General features: G+C 50.2%; 1 protein-coding gene across 3 annotated transcripts in view; it reads right to left on the minus strand.

Moving 5' to 3' along the window:
- ogdha (oxoglutarate dehydrogenase a) overlaps positions 1–11,972 on the minus strand; it is a 33,643-nt gene extending 21,671 nt beyond the window's left edge. For all 3 annotated transcript variants that reach the window (XM_079252109.1, XM_079252108.1, XM_079252110.1), the window contains exons 1-3: positions 11,857–11,972; positions 8,181–8,562; positions 472–663 (exon numbers count right to left, since the gene is read on the minus strand). In XM_079252109.1, coding sequence (XP_079108235.1) covers positions 472–663; positions 8,181–8,420 — 432 coding nt within the window. In that variant the 5' untranslated portion in view covers positions 8,421–8,562; positions 11,857–11,972. The remainder of the gene's footprint in view (positions 1–471; positions 664–8,180; positions 8,563–11,856) is intronic.
- Between the last annotated feature and the right edge of the window lie 813 nt (positions 11,973–12,785).

Below are 12,785 nucleotides of genomic sequence, written 5' to 3' on the forward strand. Positions count from 1 at the left end.
GTTATGAAAGGCAGCCACATGTATGACATGCATGTCTGGCTCAATGAGGCACACAGACTGCTGCTCTGCATGCTACGCTACTGGACTGGACAGGGTGGAAGGACCGAGCCTTCCCAGAACCCGGACATCAGCTTTGTTGAAGCAAGGTGGATCATCTGGACTGAAAACAACTGGTAAAGGTCCTGTAGAAGCTTCCTGAAGTTTCTTTGCAAGGTTCAACTGATGAAGGTTAGAGCTGCTCAGACCAGAACTGGACCAACTGGTTCTGACTCGCTGAGTCCCTGCAGCTGCTTCCCGTCACGGAGATGCAGAAAGAACCAAGTCTGGGTCAGAAGTCGGACTGTTAACCTTTAAATCGGGTTTCTTTGTTGCTTCATGTCGACATCCACGACATGCTCAGGAAATAATTACTACATACTAATGAGCTGAGTGTGTGTGTGTGTGTGTGTGTGTGTGTGTGTGTGTGTGTACCTGGTAAGCTCTGATGAGGGACTGCACAGCCAGGTGATCCTCCACCAGCTTCTCCACATTGGGCTGAGCTCCGACCAGCGAGGACAGCTGAGGGGCGACCAGGGCCGACGCCGCAGACAGACCCAGAGGAGACTGATAGGCGGTGCCAGGAGGGGCTCCGGCGTTGGCGTTCCGGAAAAACACATCCCAGGACTGGACGAGAGGAAGAGGAGGAGGAAGAGTGAGACCATCTACAAGCTGACATCTGGAAGCTTAAAGTCGGTCTGTCAGGCTAACAGATTCTGCCATGTGATTAATTGTTTCAGAAATTATTGCAATAAACGATAATATTGCGCCGAGCGATTAGTGTTGACATTTTGAGACCATTTTAACTAAAATAACAACCATGCCTTAATAATTCAAGTACACCTTTTACTTTCTACAGAACATTTATCTGGATGTGCAGACTAGACCCATCCAGTCTCCAGTCTGCTGAAACAGATCAGGATTTCTCCTGTGGTTTTGGCAACGTGGTTATCTGGAACATCTGGTCTGTAAACACCATGTAACACAGTTACATCGCCGGTGGTCGTACAGGGGAACATGTGTGGACTGGACCAGAGGTGGAATGGTAAAACTTAATTTTTCATGTCGTTGTAAAGTTGTGGAAATGCCGTTTATAACATGAATGTTCATCCAGGTGACTCATACTGGCTGTGAAATGTTTGCAACATTTTTCAAAATGTCACCTTTTTAACAACATTAAAGGGCATAATGGCTTCACCACCCAGGCAGTCTGAGAGCACGCCATGTTGTCCTGGTTGTGTTTAATCTGTAGGTTAAACACCGCAGTGATGGTGGACTGTCGGGAAGATGGAGCTAGCCTGGTTGTTCAGGTCTTTTGTTTCACAGCTGGGAAAACTGCAGATGATGGTTGTGTTTTAGGTTCAGATAGAAGCTTGTTGTGTTGCTGTGTTGATTTAATGTCTTAAATGTGGAACTCAAGAGAGAAAAGAAAGAAAAATGAAAATTATTGTGTCCAGCAAACTTATCGCGCACATTTTTTCTTATCGTGCGATTAATTGGCTTATTGCGACAGGCCTGGTTAGAGCCACAAGATGAAGACATTAATGAGGCAGTAGGAACAGAACACGTTTGTAAACATTCACCATCGTCATCACCACCATAACGAGCGCAGAATCGCTCCTGACAGGCAGAGGGAGGACATCTCCAGTCGAGGTCCTGACCTCCATGTCTGCCAGACCATCAGTGATGGTGGAGATCTGCTGGTTTCCATGTCTTCCTGGACCAGAACTGGACTCCAGCATGGGTTGATGACTCATCTTCAGCCTCAATCAGCTGCTTTTCTTCAGATCAGCTGATAGTGATGCTTTCCTCTTCTTCATCACACATGGACTCCGGCTTCTGTCCGTCTGCTTTCACGTATTTTCTCGACATCTTCTGTCTTCCTGGTTCCTAGTACAGTTCCTAAGCTTCCCATTAGGTTTGTTGCTGCTCCAGATGACCGACCTGGCTGACTGAGAACATCACTGATCTGAGGAAGCTTCTGGAAGGAGTCCATCGTGTCCTCAGACACGTCGCTTAACTCTGCTTCATCTCAGCTGATCAGACTAAATGAAAACAATATTTTTGGTTTGTTTCTTTGTTCTGAGCAACTTTTTCCAACATGCTTTCACATAAACGAAGAGACGGAAAAGTGCTGGAAGTCCTCAGATGCTTGTCCATCTCACCATCATCCAGGTTTCCTCTGGTCTAGGTTTGTCAGGTTTACAGGGGACTTTCAGACTCACGCTGAGGTAGCCAGAGTAAAATGAGTCTGCAGCTGTTAATCTGAGCTCCTGCAGATTTTATATCGCAGAAATGAAATTAATTGTGGAAGAAGAGCTCTCAATCTCCCTCCTGTGGATCTCCAGCAGTTGTACTGAGCTCCAAAAAGCTGTAGTGTGTCCTCTATCACCCCATCTGGTGACTCCACTTCAGACCAGTTCATGCTGGGGTGTCCAGGCTCGGTCCTGGAGACCCACAGTCCTGCTTCAGCACACCTGACTCCAAGGACATACATCCAGCAGCCAAAGAAGTTCTACACAGTAACTTAATAACATGAGTAAGGTGTGTTGGAGCAGGGAAATACCTGCAGGACTGTGCAGGAGTGCTGGAGCTGGAGTCCCGCCAGTTCATGGAGACCAGCTGGATTCCTGTTTGATTTTAGCAGCTTCCCAACAGATAATAATAAACCCAAAACCGCCCTTAGATCTGAATTTAATCTGGACATCAACTTAACTTCTTCCCCAGTAGGACCAGTCTGGACTTCCCAGAGCAGACTGGTCGGTGTAGGTCTATTTTCCTCCTGGTGTTTACTCTACTCTACCCTACAGTCATGAAGCAGACGGTTTTCTCTGAAGCCACTTACATCTGAGTGAGAACAACACAAGGAAGAAATCAGACAGTAGAGGACGTCGTGGACAGATACTGGTCAGACTGGTGGGAGTCCAGTTGGTCCAGGTGTTGCCACGCTACGCAGCTTACTCAGTGCTGGTTTGTAGCAAAGAACTGGACCGCGTTCTCCAGGTCCTCTGACAAGCAGAAGAGTGAAACTAAAAGCAGGAATGCTCATTTAACAGCCGAGTCTTTAGCTTGCTGTTAAAACCCGACGAGGACGAGTTTGGCAGGTCCAGCTTGTGGTGTAGCTCCACGTAGTGGTGGTGAGGCTAGGCGTCTTACTGGTGGAACTGGGAGGAGGGAGTGTAGCTCTGGATGAAGGAGTGAAGGGAGACAGGAGCTGGGTGGCGTTGCTTTGGAAGCCAGAAGCAGAGCTGTTTCATGTCAGACCTGACAGAAACAAGTCAGAACCATGTGAATGCCTGCAATGAACACGCTAAGCTAACAAGGTCACGGTGACATAACTATAGCGACAGGCAACATGACACCTGAGTGACCCGCACACACAGGATTTAACCTGCGTGTTCAGAGATCATGACCCGGTTTCTGACCCAGATCATCCATGGATCCGGTGAAAACACTGTGGGGACGTTACAGAGGCGAGATGGTCTAACGGCTACATGCAGATCTGCCATTTCTTTTTATTCAGACCCGTTTCAGCCTCCTTTCCAAACATTAATCCTGCTCAGTCTAATCCCGACCTGGCCCACGTTCTGGTTCAGGTTTAAGAGCAAGATGGCGGCCTTCGCTCAGCTTCAGCAGGAAAATAGGTCTGTCATGTGACCCGGCCTCTGGGAGCTATTATTAGCTGGCTGTCCTTTACAGCTCGTATCACTGAAACACATGAGCGTTGCTGGGTCCAGCGGGCGGTTCTGGTCGCCAGCAGCTGGCTCGGCTTCATGGCCTCAGCGTAAATATCAAGTGTGAGGAATTATTTCCCCAGAATTTAATCTGAATTACAAAATACAAATACAAAAAACAAAATACAATGTCAACACATAGCATACAACCCTACATGTTGGAACCTGAATCAGAGCCTGAAAACGAAGTGGAAAACAGCAACCCACAGCAACGAATGCAGCAGGATGTCTCTCTTTGGTAAACTCACCAGCCATCGTTGGAAATAACTTTATCCCACGTTTTCCACCCGCCTGATGTATTTGTACATGCCCTTGTTAAACAGTAGAAGGTAACCAATCACCGAACCTTATCCCCCGGGACGTCACAAGGATTTCCACGTAGAAAAAACTCTCTAAAACGACGCATTTTTCGTTGCCATGGAAACCGAACGGAGAGCGTGCTGCAACTCAAACTCAAACTCAAACATGCGTTTAGGTGATAAAAAACAGTGTTGTTCACATGTCTGATGAGGATTCAACACTGTAACACTGTAGAAAGCTCAGAAAACTCCAAATACCATCATAGCACCCCTTTAAAACATCTTCCAACTTATTTACATGTAAATATTCTTTACTGCTGTCTGTTGTTGTTTACATATAAATAAAGGTTGTAAATAGATCATTTCGCTCCATCTGTGGACAAACACGTGCATGTTAGGTTAACTGGTTGCTCTAAATTATCCCCAGCTGTGTGTGTGTGTGTGTGTGTGTGTGTGTGTGTGTGAGAGAAAATGGTTGTCTGCCTCTCTGTGATGGACCGGTGACCTGTCCAGGTGGACCTGCCTCTCACCCAGTGACTGCTGGGATGGACTCCAGCTTCCCCGTGACCCTTAATGGAACTAAGCGGTTCAGAGAGTGTCTAACTGTGGACATAGTTAGCTTTATTTAACTCCTCAGTGAAGCTAACTGTGGACATAGTTAGCTTTATTTAACTCCTCAGTGAAGACTGGCACGTTGTTGGAGTTCAGACTGAACACTGACGCCGACGCTTGTACTTCTGATGAAGTCTTGGATGAGAACACACCTGATCGACGTTACGTTGAATACAACACGTTCCGGCTCAAGACAGACCAGCTCCGACGGTTCGTATTCAGAAATATAAACCCGATTCTGACACAAACCGTTAGGCTCACGTCGCTTTTACCACCAACAGAACACACGTTTACAGGAAAACAAGCATGACCCAGAACCACAAGCTGAAGGACCAAAGCTTTATGGATGGCAGCTGGACAGGAACAAACTTTAAAGTATGAGACAGCTGCAGGAGAGTTTCCCAACACTGAGATCAGAGGAGGTGAACTGGAAAGTTACTCAGAACGTGTGACAGACGGCGTGTTCGCTGAGGCTGGCAGAAGCTCAGAGGTTACATCTGTCAGCAGTCCATCAGCGAACTTGCTCAAACTTCCAGTGAGTGTTGACGTCACTCGGAAGAAACTGTCTCAGACATAGAAATAGCTGCATCGCTCCATGATGGGCGAGAAAAACACCAGTTCCACTCAGACTGAACATCCCTACCTGATGTTTACTAAATACTCACTAAACATTTTTGTAAAGACAAGTGATTGTGGCTGCTAGCTGCCAGAGGTTCCGTTCCACGGGGATGAGACCCTAACTGTATATTAAAGGTGGGCGGAGCCTCCGTGACGTCACTCGTAGGTTTCTGAAGAGCTGAATTGAAGCTCGGTGGGCGGTTTGTACCATCACCATCTTGGCAGGGGCATGCGTGTTGTCTCACCCGGAAAATACAAATATGATCAAAGAGGTGGAGCTGAGAGGGGGGCTGTGAGCGTCATGGTGGATGATTGACATCGAGCGAACTCTGAGCTTTCTGTAGCTAAGAGCTAACCCGGAGATAACAGGAGATAACAGGAGCTAACCAGCTAACGGCGGTAAGCGGGCTAAAGCTAAGTCACGTTGTTAACCGGCTAAAAACCGCGGTTTTTCTACGTTCTTCTGACTTGAAGCGGGAGATCGGGTACCTGTCAGTCAAAAGGACACGCCCCTAAATATGCCGAACTTCGAGATTAAATTACTTTTAAACGGGTGAGTTAGAAAAGCTCTACGTTCTCATTTTCTCTGCTTGGAGATTGATCTGTGTTCTTTTAGCTGAGTTTCTCCCATCACATGCCATGCTACATGTCAGCATTGCTGCTACGCTACATGTCAGCATTGCTGCTACGCTACATGTCAGCATTGCTGCTACGCTACATGTCAGCATTGCTGCTACGCTACATGTCAGCATTGCTGCTACGCTACATGTCAGCATTGCTGCTACGCTACATGTCAGCATTGCTGCTACGCTACATGTCAGCATTGCTGCTATGCTACATGTCAGCATTGCTGCTACGCTACATGTCAGCATTGCTGCTACGCTACATGTCAGCATTGCTGGTACGCTACATGTCAGCATTGCTGCTACGCTACATGTCAGCATTGCTGGTACGCTACATGTCAGCATTGCTGGTACGCTACATGTCAGCATTGCTGGTACGCTACATGTCAGCATTGCTGGTACACTACATGTCAGCATTGCTGCCATGCTACATATTAGCATTGCTGCCATGCTACATGTCAGCATTGCTGCTACACTACATGCTAGCATTGCTGCTACACTACATGCTAGCATTGCTGCCATGCTACATGCTAGCATTGCTGCCATGCTACATGCTAGCATTGCTGCCATGCTACATGTTAGCATTGCTGCTTCCTGCGGAAGGACAAGAGGATCTAACGTTTTGTCTAGCTGTAGGACTACTTCGGTCGTGACTATCCAACTTAACGCAGTGTGTTTCTAAACACACTGCTATGAATGAAAACGATCTCTCTCTGGACGATTCAGGCATGTTGGTTTGTACATGGAACATGTATGTTGGGTGTTTTAGTGGAACATGTCATTGTTTTCTTTGCTGAATTTAGCAACATGTAAGATCATCAGGCTGTGTTCAGGATTGACCCGCCCTGACGGCTCACCTGAAACCTGACCCCGCCCCTCCACACCAGGTGGGACAGCGTCCGACGGCTCACCTGAGACCTGACCCCGCCCCTCCATACCAGGTGGGACAGCGTCCGACGGCTCACCTGAGACCTGACCCCGTCCCTCCACACCAGGTGGGACAGCGTCCGACGGCTCACCTGAGCCCTGACCCCGTCCCTCCACACCAGGTGGGACAGCGTCCGACGGCTCACCTGAGACCTGACCCCGTCCCTCCACACCAGGTGGGACAGCGTCCGACGGCTCACCTGAGACCTGACCCCGTCCCTCCACACCAGGTGGGACAGCGTCCGACGGCTCACCTGAGACCTGACCCCGTCCCTCCACACCAGGTGGGACAGCGTCCGACGGCTCACCTGAGCCCTGACCCCGTCCCTCCACACTAGGTGGGACAGCGTCCGACGGCTCACCTGAGACCTGACCCCGTCCCTCCACACCAGGTGGGACAGCGTCCGACGGCTCACCTGAGACCTGACCCCGTCCCTCCACACCAGGTGGGACAGCGTCCGACGGCTCACCTGAGACCTGACCCCGCCCCTCCACACCAGGTGGGACAGCGTCCGACGGCTCACCTGAGACCTGACCCCGCCCCTCCACACCAGGTGGGACAGCGTCCGACGGCTCACCTGAGACCTGACCCCGTCCTCCACACCAGGTGGGACAGCGTCCGACGGCTCACCTGAGACCTGACCCCGCCCCTCCACACCAGGTGGGACAGCGTCCGACGGCTCACCTGAGACCTGACCCCGTCCTCCACACCAGGTGGGACAGCGTCCGACGGCTCACCTGAGACCTGACCCCGCCCCTCCACACCAGGTGGGACAGCGTCCGACGGCTCACCTGAGACCTGACCCCGCCCCTCCACACCAGGTGGGACAGCGTCCGACGGCTCACCTGAGACCTGACCCCGTCCCTCCACACCAGGTGGGACAGCGTCCGACGGCTCACCTGAGACCTGACCCCGCCCCTCCACACCAGGTGGGACAGCGTCCGACGGCTCACCTCAGACCTGACCCCGTCCCTCCACACCAGGTGGGACAGCGTCCGACGGCTCACCTGAGACCTGACCCCGTCCCTCCACACCAGGTGGGACAGCGTCCGACGGCTCACCTGAGACCTGACCCCGTCCCTCCACACCAGGTGGGACAGCGTCCGACGGCTCACCTGAGACCTGACCCCGCCCCCTTGCACCAGGTGGGACAGCGTCCGACGGCTCACCTGAGACCTGACCCCGCCCCCTTGCACCAGGTGGGACAGCGTCCGACGGCTCACCTGAGACCTGACCCCGTCCCTCCACACCAGGTGGGACAGCGTCCGACGGCTCACCTGAGACCTGACCCCGCCCCTCCAGACCAGGCGGGACTTCCCGCTTTGCTCACCTTGTGAACACTTTTGGGATTCTCCAACCAGGCGTAGTACATCTCCTCCACGTAGTTGGAGCTCGTCCCGTTCAGGAACGGCTCTGAGGCCACAGGCGCCGAGTAGCACCTGATTGGCTGAAACGTCCTTGTGGCGCCTGTGGAGGGGCCTGTGGTTGGCCGCTGCTGGCCGACAGTCTGAGCCGCCTGAGAGGCGGTGAGCGGACGCAACCGCGCCGCACAAGTCCTTAAACGGTGCATAAGCAGTCCTTAAAGTCTCACACACACGCGGTGGTGGCGGTCAGTCCGAAGGGCCGGACGTCCTCAACCTCACAATGACGGTAGGAAACTCCACCGGGGTCGGTCCCTGGACGGGGGGGGGGGGGGGGGAACCTCACGACCACTGAGGGAGAGAGAGAGACGGTGTGTTAGAGAGGAAACCAGAAGATCGTTTCTGTTCTGTCAGCAGCAGGTGTTTTACAAACATCATTTAATTCTCTGCAGCCTGGAAATAAACTTTATTAACACAAAACATTCAGAACAATGCGATCTGGAACAAAGGACTGAACGGAAACTGGTCCTGAACTCGCCCTCACATGAAGTATCAGGGGCTTTTTACTGGTTCACAACACTCTGCATGGTATTCATCCCAGGAATCTTCCAGAACCCTGAACGCAGCACGACTCTGATGCTTTTAAAGGCTATCAGGACATTTTTACTTGAACTGATTTATAATTTGTTATTCCTCCCATCGGAGCCAGCTTTACTCCTCACATCTTCCTGCAAACCCCGGACACACCTCTGATGGCTCCTTGTGTCTTCAGTCCTTTTTGTATCAGGACAAATTTACGTTTCCAGTCTTTAAGGACCTTATTTTCAGTAAAAACGTTCTGAAAACAAACTATTTTTCTGGCCCTGCAGGACAGAAACAGGAAGAACAGAAAACCAATGTGACATGAAGACAGGATCGAGATAAACATCTGAAGATAAAACAGATGGATCAACTGCAAGCCAGAGAACATGGAGAGCTGACTGAACAGCATCAGCTGCAGCGTTGCTGCTGCGTGTCAGCTCGTAGCTTCCATCACATGGCTTCTGACAAAGTCCTGGTTCTGGAAGATTATTCTCATCTAAAATTAGGTGTGTGTTCACATTTCACAGATAAAATAATAACCTCTTGGCCTAATTGCCTCTTTTAGATCAAATAATTAGCCTGTTGGTGTAGCCTGACGTATGTTCCCACTTCCACATGAAGAAACCAGATGATCGTTTTCTGTCTTTAGAAAAACCTTTGTTTAAATGTTAGACACGTTGCAGGACTTCTGCCATTTTCCCGCCACGCCCCCTTATCGACAGCTAACCCAGCCTCCATCCTGCATCCTGCCTGATCTGTTAGATATCTCCAGCCAGCAGAAGACCATATTACCATGACTCTTGTTTTGTCTCTTTTAATTTTCCTGGGTTTCTTTGCTGAATCATCAGCGTTGTGTGTTCAGTCAGATTGTTCTTATACCATGAAGTGAAAGTCTGCTGCAACGTCACGTCCCAGGTGTAAAAGTCTCTCAGCCTCGGGACGCACATGCACATGATAGATGTCACTGTGTCATCAAACAAGTCCAAGACGCGGAGTTTTACAGTCAGAAAGTTGTGTCATGTGTCTTTAACAGCAATCTAGTCTAAAATGCTGACAAGCGTTTTAGAAAGAAGAAGTGTGTCGCTGCAAACGTGATTACAGCATCCAAGCTTTCATTCCTCACTGAACGCATCGCATACAGATTAACCTTTAGAACTTAGATACGTTTCAACTTTTGGTCCATTTAGGTTCATTTTTAACAAACCAGCATGTAGAAGCTGAAGCCTTTTAATCCCAGTCAGCCTGCAGACGTCGTGTTTCCGTGCAGACGTCGTGTTTCCGTGCAGACGTCGTGTTTTAAGCCTCAGCTGTCAGATTCTGAGGCTAAAATAATGTCAAATGAATGTATGAATATATAAAGCTGCATAAAGAGCAACCAGAAAGAAAACAGAAGTTATTACTATCAGAACTTTGTAGGAAAAAACACCTCCACCTCAGCTGCATCCCAAACGTCTTCTTGGCCCATCACTTGTTGATCTTTGGCTGCTCCTGATTGGACGTTCCCGTCAGTTTAAGATCTCTGATTGGTGGAAAGTCTGACAGGAAGTGTCTTCATCATCATGTCCAGGTGAACATAGAGGTCTCTTAGCAACATGGTCGTGATGGTGATGAAGACGTGATAAATAATGGTGGATTTACCATCTAAAGTCTCTGAATAAACACTACATGTTGTGTCTGGATTGTAAACCTCCTGGACGGATAGAAACGCTGGAGAACCTCCGGAGATAAGCTGGAGGGTCTGATATTTATAACAAAGTTACACACTGACATTCCTGAGACACTGATGATGATATAATTGGTAGCACTCAGAGATCTAGTGGAGTTTTAAGGGTTAATAAAGTTTATTCAAGCAGCCGGACACACAGAGGGAGGCAGCGTTTTCATTTTGCCACAATAATGCCAAAAAATACAGGAGGAACCTCAAAGAGCCATGTTAACTGTGCATGTAAACGAACTGGCTGCTTACTTTAAAAATTGATAATAACCAGTTGGAGCTGGTAATAACCATTTGCAGACTAGACTGTTCATGTCTGTGGATTAACTTGACAGCTGTGGTGAAGAGGTCAGTGAAAGTGGGAGGAGGAGGAGGAGGAGGAGGAGGAGGAGAGGGTGCAGGGACTTACTGTACCTCTGGTTGCTACTGCACCTAAACTATCAGGAACTGTGCAGATTGTCATTAATCTAATCGTATAAAGACATAGCTGTTGTGGCTGGTTTTTTGCCTGAACTGTGCAGACAGACAGCCAGCGTAAGTTTAGAAGCTGCTTCCCACAGCTCTGGATCAGACTCCAGAAATGTGCCCCGGTTCTCCCCAGTGTGTTAGGTCCAGGGAACCTCCGCTCCGTGTCGGTGTGTTCCCTCAGCCGTAGTTTCTGTGTTTTGACCTTGTTGGGGCTCCACTCCCTGCCTGCTCCTCTCCTTCCTCAGCCCCGCCAGGAACCGCCCAGCACCCGCCCACCTGGCGTCCTGATTGGCTGCCTGGGACATGTCCCGCCCAGAAACAGTCCTACCAACGCCAGGATTGGCTAAAGCTGCTGCCTGTCACTGTGTCCTTTCACGAGTCATGAGTTCCCGAAAATTAATGCTTGCTTTACCAAAACAGTGTAAAACAAGCCCCGCTGAGAGATTTAAATACTAAACCCGAGAATTGGCGGAGTTGGTCTCGTTGTTTCTTGAAGTACTTACAGCTAACGCTTCAGGTTACGTAATTAGCCGGCTAGCTGCACTAAACTGCTTGTAATGGCTCGTTTGGCTCATTATTAAACTGATTCCAACAACACCGAGCTACCTGGGTCTTAGACAGCTAATTTCGCTGTTAAACATGTACATTTGACGAGTAGAGCCAGGTGAAACTGCGTTTTAACAGGTGACCTCGCTCACATAACGTCAGTTTGAACGGGCTGTTAGCTCGCACGCGGCTAGCCTAGCATGCTAGCAGGTTTTGTCACATTCCGCAGGACTAATTTATAAATGTTTCTGAAGTCAAATTGGAATCCATCTCAGTGACACTATATACCGCCAGATCTTCAGCTCGCGTCACGCAAGCCTTATCCGGTTACTGACCTCCAGAAGCGTCTCAGCGCCTCCACACACGGTTGATATCCCGGATGCCCTTCGCCTCTCCCGGTTAATGATGACCGCTTAGGGCGCGGAGCGTGGAGCCGAGGCCGGCACTGACGTCATCACGCAGAGCAGATTGGGGCGAAGCTTCGTGGAGCCGAGGCCGGCACTGACGTCATCACGCAGAGCAGATTGGGGCGGAGCTTATTGTGTACTTTTCTAAAGCATCATGCTTTATCATTTTATTTATATATATTTTACACAAAATACCTACCCCTTCCTGAGCCGTCACGTTATCGTAGTGGAGGGGTTTGTGTGTCCCGAAGATCCTAGCAGCTACGTTGTTGGGAGTTTTATGCCCCTGGTATGGTCACCCATGCAAATAGGTGTCTAGAGGAGGGACCAGACTAAGTATGGCTCAAAGACCCCTATGATGAATACAACCATGGGCATAAATGTTCCCTTGCCCGGACACGAGTCACAGGGACCCCCCTCTGGAGCCAGGCCTGGGGGTGGGGAACGAGAGCGAGCGTCTGCTGGCCGGGCCTTTGTCCGTGGGGCCCGGTCGGGCTCCGCATGAAAGGGTTACATGGGCCCCACCTTCCGTGGGCTCACCATCTGCGGGAGGAGTCGTAGGGGTCGGGTGCAATGTGAGCTGGGCGGCAGCAAGGGGCGGGGACCCTGGCGGTCCGATCCCCGGCTGCAGAAGCTGGCTCTAGGGACGTGGCATGTCACCTCTCCGGTGGGGAACGAGCCTGAGCTTGTGTGTGAGGTTGAGCGGTTCCGACTAGATATAGTTGGACTCACCTCGACACATAGCTTGGGCCCTGGAACCAGAAACCTCGAGAGGGGCTGGACTTTCTTCCACTCTGGAGTTGCTCATGGTGAGAGGCGCCGAGCAGGTGTGGGCATTCTCATCAGCCCCCAGCTTG

This window comes from Telmatherina bonti, assembly GCF_933228915.1.
Source record: "Telmatherina bonti genome assembly, chromosome: 13".
Lineage (NCBI taxonomy): Eukaryota > Metazoa > Chordata > Actinopteri > Atheriniformes > Telmatherinidae > Telmatherina > Telmatherina bonti.